This window comes from Triticum aestivum, chromosome 7B (genome assembly GCF_018294505.1).
Source record: "Triticum aestivum cultivar Chinese Spring chromosome 7B, IWGSC CS RefSeq v2.1, whole genome shotgun sequence".
NCBI lineage: Eukaryota > Viridiplantae > Streptophyta > Magnoliopsida > Poales > Poaceae > Triticum > Triticum aestivum.
Genome location: NC_057813.1, coordinates 50,782,446 through 50,789,896, shown reverse-complemented (window position 1 = coordinate 50,789,896; position 7,451 = coordinate 50,782,446). Strand labels below are relative to the sequence as shown.

Sequence of the window (7,451 nt, the reverse complement as noted above, 5' to 3'; positions counted from 1 at the left end):
GTGTGAAATTACAGAGCAGCCGCCGGTGCGAGCCTTGTGTGGGAGAGAGGGTAATGTGAGCCAACCTGGTCGCGTGGATCTACATGCTCCACATATGTCACCGGGTCCATTTAGATTTTTTTTTTTTTTGAACACACCGGGTCCATTTAGATGTGCTGTTTCGAAAACGTCATCCTGTACCGAAATGCCGGTCCATGCCAATGAGTGATCGAGCGGGCCGGGGGACAGGAACATTTGCTGGGCCGAACATCAATACGCCTATGCGAGGCTAGGTGTATCAGGGACTGTATTTCATCCACTAGGCCTGCCACGCTGCTGCAATGACATTGACTGATCCACAATCCCAAAGCCCATCCCGACGGACCAGATTATGGCCTGCCTGTAGCCCGGCCACCAAAAGCCCTCACCCTGCATTCGGGCCAAATCGATATGGAGCGAACGACTGCTCCGAGCTTATGTCAACAGGTCACGTGTGCGGAGATTCGTGCCAGGTATCTGATGGCTAAAAGAGTATTCCCAAACTGACCTGTGGCACTTATCATTGAGAGCAACTAATTGAGGAGCGCTCGTTCAGGAGCCTTTCCAAGGAAACTTGGGGCGGGCTGAGAGCGCGTCACTTGGCGCGATCTCAGCCCGCCGCCACGTGTTGCGCTTTGGGTACTCCCTCTGAATTTTTTTTCCGCACGAGTTTTTGGCTTTTTAGATTATTATTTTTTGACTTTTCGGGTTTTCACTGGTCTTTCCTAGCTTTTTGACAAAGCAATTAAAAAAATACGCGAAGAAACGTGTTTTCTTGGCTTCCGCGAGAGACACGGTTTTGCTTTCACGAAAGTCATGGTTTTACTTTCGCGAAAGGTACGGTCATGCCTCTCGAAAACGAAAAAACGCATTTCTTAAAAAAAAATCCTTCCGCGAGAGGCACGGCCGTGCCTCTCGAAAACGGATTTCAAAAAGGGAAAAAAAAATATGCTCATGGTGTGTTTTTTATATCCTTTTTTGTGAAAATAAAAGTTCGTGAAAACATATCAACATGAGATCTTGTTTTGAAGATCTCGATGCAAGGAATCGAACAGCGAAAACGGATTGAGATCTGGACGCATGGTTTACGAGATAAAATGTTTTGAATAAGCGGATCTAAAAAATTTATAGGTTGCAATAAGTGGCACACATGCAGCGTGCCACTTTTTTTTGAACCAATAATAATTTATTCATTAAATAATAGCCAAGTCATTTTACAATGGAGTGAGAAATAAAGTCAGGGATAAACGATTCCTATAAAATAGAAGATTTATCACTAAAGGATTTTTGTGCTAATCTGTGTGCCACCTCATTCGCCTCGCAGAAGCAATGTGAGCATTCAACGTTAGCAAAATCCGAAGCTAGATGCTTACACTCAGGGGCGGAGCTACGTACAGCTAGCCAGTGTCACTGGCATCGGGTGCAATTTGCACTTACTTATTGATTTAGTATGTAGCCCATTCAATTGTTTGATACGTAGGCATGTGTTCTTCTATTTGGACACCGGGCAATTTTAAGTCTGGATCCGCCCCTGCTTACACTCTAACAGCAGCAAGTCCAGCATGAGCATCCGGATTTTGTACTGATTCGACCACAAAGCTATTGTCTGATCCAATTAGGACCTTTTTGCATCCGATCTTTCCCGCTAAGTATAGGCCATTACGGATTGCGTTGTCTCCGCTGAGTCAACAGTGCTAACCTGAGGGATGTATTAAGTTGTTGCAGCAATAAACTTTCCTTGACTGTCGCGGGCGATCGCACCTGTTGCTCCTGACAATGTTTCAGCTTGGAAGGACACTTGTCATAACATAGGAAAATGAAAGTGATCTTTAAAAGGAAATACCTCTCAATTAATGATTTCGTTTATCATTGGGATGAAAAAAAAACTAAGTGGCGGAGCGAGACGAGCAAGAGAAGCAAGCGCTATTGGGCCCAACCCACCACGCGTTAACGGAGGAAATTCGTCGCGCAAGGCATTGAAACGAGACGCGAGGCAGGGCCCAACGGCCTCCTTCCATTTGAACGGACTCGGTCAGTCAGCGACGGATTTTTTTTTAAAAAAAATCGACAAGGACTTGGTCAGCGACGTCGACACCACTGACTGGTGGCTGCTAGTGCCAGCACTAGTAGTATAGTCCCAGGATCGGAAAAGTGGCGCCCAAAGCATCGTGCGTTCACTCTATACGGTCGGGTCAAACGCCAAAAGGTCAGACCACCAGTAGTACACACGGACGGGTTTTCAGCCAGCGTCACTCCCTATCCACGTCCCACCCACTGACCCACGCAGAGTTCGCTTCAAAATCTCACTGATCGAGCCGAAGACGGAGAAAATTCTCCCGATTCAGACGGTTTGCCAGCTTCCCCAGGTGGCCGGCGACTGTTCCCCCAAAAGCTTCTGTTTGTAGCTACACGTACGTACTTGCGGTCTGATGACTCACAAGTTGATCACACTTGTGCTAGTGGAAGAGTACGAAAGGAACAGCCCCTCGTCCTGGATCTGACCGCCACTCACTCGTGGATTAACAATGTGACTTTGCTCTAGGAATTCACGCGGTGTATATGAATAAATGACGAACTTCCACCGACCCCGGCGGTAATGGCGGTGTTGGGGCTGCGATGGTAACGATGATGTGGGTAAGCGATGTCGGAGTCACGACAATGGTTGATGTAGTCGGTTCGGTCTGCAGCGGTGGGGATGATGGTAAGCATCAGGTGGTGTGTTCGGTGATTTTTGATGGCTGTTGGCCTTTGCATAGTTCTACTTCGTAGCTCTTCGTCAGAGGTGTGTTGCCCTTGTCGCGAGTGGCAGAGTGCTTGGCATAGACTTCTCTCACGCACCCTCTAGGCCTCTACAGGGTGGGTTGGATTGACGGTTGTCTGTTGTGAAGTCGGAATCGCTTACTAATGGAGAAGGGACGGCGATAACGCTTGCTCATGAAGAAGTGTTGACGGTGACATTAATGTGCTAGCTCGACGAGACCTTCTTTATACTGTTTGTATGGATTATCTCCTGTGTGCCCCTTAACGTATTGTGGCGTTTTTCACCTGTTTTCTGTTAACTAACCGCAATTATCTTCTTAATTAATGGATGAAACAAATCTTTGACCTTCATTTAATAAAATAAAATAAATAAGTAAATGACGAACTGACCAAAATTGCATTCCAGAAGTTCTCATCCATGGCGACAAGGAAAGAAATCACATCAACAATCCAGCATGCACGAGGCATGAGTTCGTGCGTGCAATCCAATGCAACTGCGACGGAGCTAAGGCACGGACGCCGTGCAGGCATCACCGCGGCCTCCGCTTCTTCCAGAGGTAGATTATCAGAGAGAACCCGCCGCCGCCGTCCCGCAGCTCGGCCTCCTCCGCCGTGACCCACTCGGCCACGGTCGCCACGCTCCCGGCCGACGATGACGCCGCGGATGTCGACGCCACGGACACCGTCGGGGACGAGTCGGAGCCCGTCCTGAACGGGACGCGCCTCCAAGATCCCTTCATATCGCTCTCGCCGCTGCTGTCGGCATGGCGGCTCCGGAAGGAGTTCTGCCTTAACGCGTGCATGCCGACGTCTCCATCCTCGATGTCGTTGTCGTCCACCGGGTTCGCCCCGTCAGTGTCGAAGCGGAGGACGAAGACGGCGGCGGCGTCCGGGGCGAAGAGCCAGCCGTGGAGATCCCACGTGACGCGGACGGACCGGCCGCCGCGCGGGAGGTCGAGCCACTCGCTGCCGCGGAACTTCCACCGGAGGCGGCGGACCTGGAGGGCTCTCTTGCCGTCCACGGCCACCCACATGGCCGCCTCCTCCACGGCGACGGACACCTCGTGCTCCTCGCCCGCGACGGCTACGGTGGTCGTGTACGCGCCGCCGCATCCGGGAGGGTAGGCGTTCTCGCGGCGCGAGAGGAGAAGGCCCGCGGACGCCGCCGGCGAAGGCAACGACGACTGGAGGTCGCCAGCGGCCAGGGCGAGCTCGCCGTCGATTGACACAAGCACGAAGTACCCGGACAGCGGCTCCGGCCGGCGCGGCGCGAGGCGGGCGCGCGAGAGGTCCCACGAGAAGGCGACGGAGTGGCCGGACGCGCCGGAGAAGCGCTTGGACCCGCGCCGCCGCCACGGGAGCAGTGGCAGGAGCACGAACCGCGCGGGCGCGGCGGCGCCGGCGAGGCCGATGTCGACGGTCAGGACGAGGCCCAGCGCGGCACGGGACCACGACAGGTTGATCGCGCCGAGGTGCGTCCAGTAGACGGACGTCGCCGACGAGGCCTTGGCGGCGGAGGAGTCGGCCCGACCGCTGGCGAAGCAGGAGAGTGGCATCTGGTAAGCGCGCTGGACGCGGAGGCGGTGGTGGGATTGGTTTTTGAGTGGACGACTCGGCCGGAGGTGGAGCCGGGAGTTGTTGCGCCAGTGAGCACGTGGCGGCGACTTGATGGGAAAGGGTGCCTGCCGAAGGTTGACGGGATTTGCTTCCATTTTTTCTTCTTTATTTTGGGTCGCTGTGGCCCGCACGGTACTCTATTGTGTCGTGTTTTTCCTTTTTAATTTCAGGCTTTCTAAAACACCCGGATTGCCTGCTTTCTACGTATTGTTTCTGTCAGGTAATAGTATCTTCATTTTCTAAAAAGAGGTAGTAATAGTATGAATCTTCTACCGCTTTGCCATCGCGCGAAATCGCACTCAGACCTCTCGACCGTGTGATTTGCGACGATGCGGAGCGGAGAGCCGGAGACGACGGAGGAGATGAAGAAGGTCCGTGGTACATGAGGAGGTGACAGGGGAGAGGACTAATGCGCGGGGGGAGATTGCATGATGTGGCGGGGTTAGAGGGATGGATGACGGCATCGACATGATCGCCTTTGGTTTGGGTGAGGGCGGGGCAACTACGTGACGTAGTAATGGCGCCGGTTGTGAATGTGGAAATAACCGTGGGATTTGATCATTTGCCATAGGTTTCGCCACGGTTTTCATCGTCATTTATCTTTTGCATGCCTTTGCTAGAAACTTTACGATTTGCCGTTTTACCTGGTTCACACAATTTTTGTATTGCGTAACTATTATTTTTACGAGGGACTTTCAATCTATTCATCCTTAATCACGGCAATACAACGAACATAAAAAATAATAAAAATTATATCCAAATTCGTAGACCACCTAGCGACGACTATAAGCACTGAAGCGAGCGCAACTAAATTGACTAGCTAAATACCCGGACGTTGCCACCGAGTGGAAAAAATAGTATATGTTGTGGCATCAATGTAGAGGTACCTCAATTCTTTTACCACCTCATGAGAAGAATGAACATCTCTGTCTTTGCCGACCACCATTTAACTACCACAATGAGCCCGACCCAACACTCTTGTTTTGTTTTGAAAGAATATCAAATTGCATTCACGTTAAAGATGTCAAAATGAACTAAAATATTTTTCATTGTAATATTTTGTTTGGATAAACCATTTGGACCACAATTCACATACATAAATCATATGCATAGCAAGCACATGTCATACATAGATCCATCTGCCACCCACACTTGGTCCAACCCATAATTACAAATTTACTCAAATATAACATACTCAAACACAACAGAAGCACTGCTCACTTCGGCTCCAACCCTTTATTCCGGAAAAATTCAGTACTTTCCTTATTATGAAGACAACTCAACTCATAGGAATTGCCAAATTATTTTTAGACATGTATTGATTTTATTGTCTGAAGAGTTCACCAAATCCTATATACCTAAGAAGTTCATCCCCACTATCTTATTTATCTTAACATACATCATATCCACCTCATCACATATGTCCCGCACATGCCACCTCTCATTTAAATGCACATGCAAGTCATCCACGTCATCAAGCATATGCAATCAATCAACTTTTCACTTTTCACCAGATGCCCGCCCTCCACAATCATCAAGCACCCATGCGACCATTCAACTTTTCACTTTCTACCATATGCAAGCCCTTCACATCATCAAAGAACATGAAAGCCATCAACATAATATTTTTTTCAACAATAAATAATTGAACGTGAATGTCAGAAGACAATTTAACATGCATCCACTCTCCCTGTACCTCTAGGTTGAATGTGATGTGGTACTGTTCTCGTATATTCTAATTTTATTTTTGATAAGTTAATTGCTAAAAATATCGCAGTAACGCACGGGGCGTTATCTTGTTATTTTAGAGCTAGTGTCACTCTACAACTATCATGAACAACCGTAGAAGTACTACCTTATATGTGCACATGGATGCTAATGGGGCATATACCTACCGACAAATATTATCATTAAAGCATAATGATAAAAACCATTCATATTGGTCCAGTTTAGATAATCTTAAGGAAAAAGGGCACTGAAATCCTAGTTGTGATTATTCACCGAAACACCATATGTCACACTGGTTCATAGTATTTTTCTTTATTCAAGCTCATCCATGGTTTTCCATTAAGTGCAACTTCTACTAGTATAACAATCAAAATATGGTTCAGCCTGTCACTGGTTCAAAGTGAGTGTTCCTCCTCATTTTGTAGATTTGTGGTCTCTTCAATTATTTAAGGATGAGCTGATATCCATAAGTCTCAACTCTCAACTTCACATTCCCGATGCCATTCTAGGATGACCCTGCTTTTCTCCTCGTTTTGCAGATTAGTAGTTTCATCAATTATTTTCAGGTCATCATATTGTTACGGTAAATGCAGCTAACCCAAGAAGACATGACAATTGACATAATGGCATCATGCAAGAATAGAACATAATATAAACTAATTGAAAACAAATGTATTGTTCTCACCCTTCATGTACCGTCTCCTTCCCTTTTCCTGCTACATATCGATCTTCTTAGCCACAAGCCTCCTCATTGTAAAATGGGAGTGACAACATTCATTCAACAAGCATTTGAAGAGAGCTCTCCAAACAAAATATCCAGTTACCTACAATATAAATATTGGAAATTAAAAATCAGCAGCGCATTGAATTTCTCAATTTGTTTTAGAGCATCTCCGATTCTACCTAGGTGAAGAATTTTTTCACGTAAGTGATTAATTATTAGGGAATATTTCATAGCGAAACCTCATATGTATTTTCTTGTAGCATCTCGTTCATGGTGGAAACGATGAGTGCAACCAATGGTAAAGACTGCAATGAAAATAATTTTAAAATGAACTGCAATGTAGAAGTACAGATATTCCACAATACTTATTCGTGGGCTTGTTAAATACTCATGTGGAAAATAAATCACAGTATCACAACCATTTACCAAAAAATTGAACAAAGCTAGTTACACATTTAGGAACAAACCATTGTCAATGTATATGTATCGAAGCAAAATCATCTCATTATTTGCGATAAAAAGATCTTTTGTTTACCTTTTTATTTGACAAGAATAGAGCAAGCAAGGGTGTACAAGATATCATGTTGTTGGAGATTTGCTACAA

At 47.1% G+C, this 7,451-nt stretch overlaps 2 protein-coding genes across 3 annotated transcripts in view; both read right to left on the bottom strand.

The window, feature by feature from the left end:
• The window catches only part of LOC123162136 (uncharacterized), a 2,734-nt gene extending 2,627 nt beyond the window's left edge, over window positions 1–107 (bottom strand). For both annotated transcript variants that reach the window (XM_044579930.1, XM_044579931.1), the window contains exon 1: window positions 3–107. The gene's annotated coding sequence lies outside the window, so the exon portion shown is untranslated. The remainder of the gene's footprint in view (window positions 1–2) is intronic.
• A 3,049-nt stretch (window positions 108–3,156) lies between these two features.
• On the bottom strand, window positions 3,157–4,602 carry LOC123160987 (uncharacterized). Its single transcript, XM_044578836.1, has one exon. It carries the CDS (start codon window positions 4,488–4,490, stop codon window positions 3,309–3,311), a length of 1,182 nt encoding a protein of 393 aa, XP_044434771.1. The 5' UTR covers window positions 4,491–4,602; the 3' UTR covers window positions 3,157–3,308.
• Between the last annotated feature and the right edge of the window lie 2,849 nt (window positions 4,603–7,451).

Bases quoted from the DNA above. Each gene is read 5' to 3' on its own strand.
- LOC123160987 (XM_044578836.1), bottom strand. From the start codon at position 4,490: ATGGAAGCAAATCCCGTCAACCTTCGGCAGGCACCCTTTCCCATCAAG.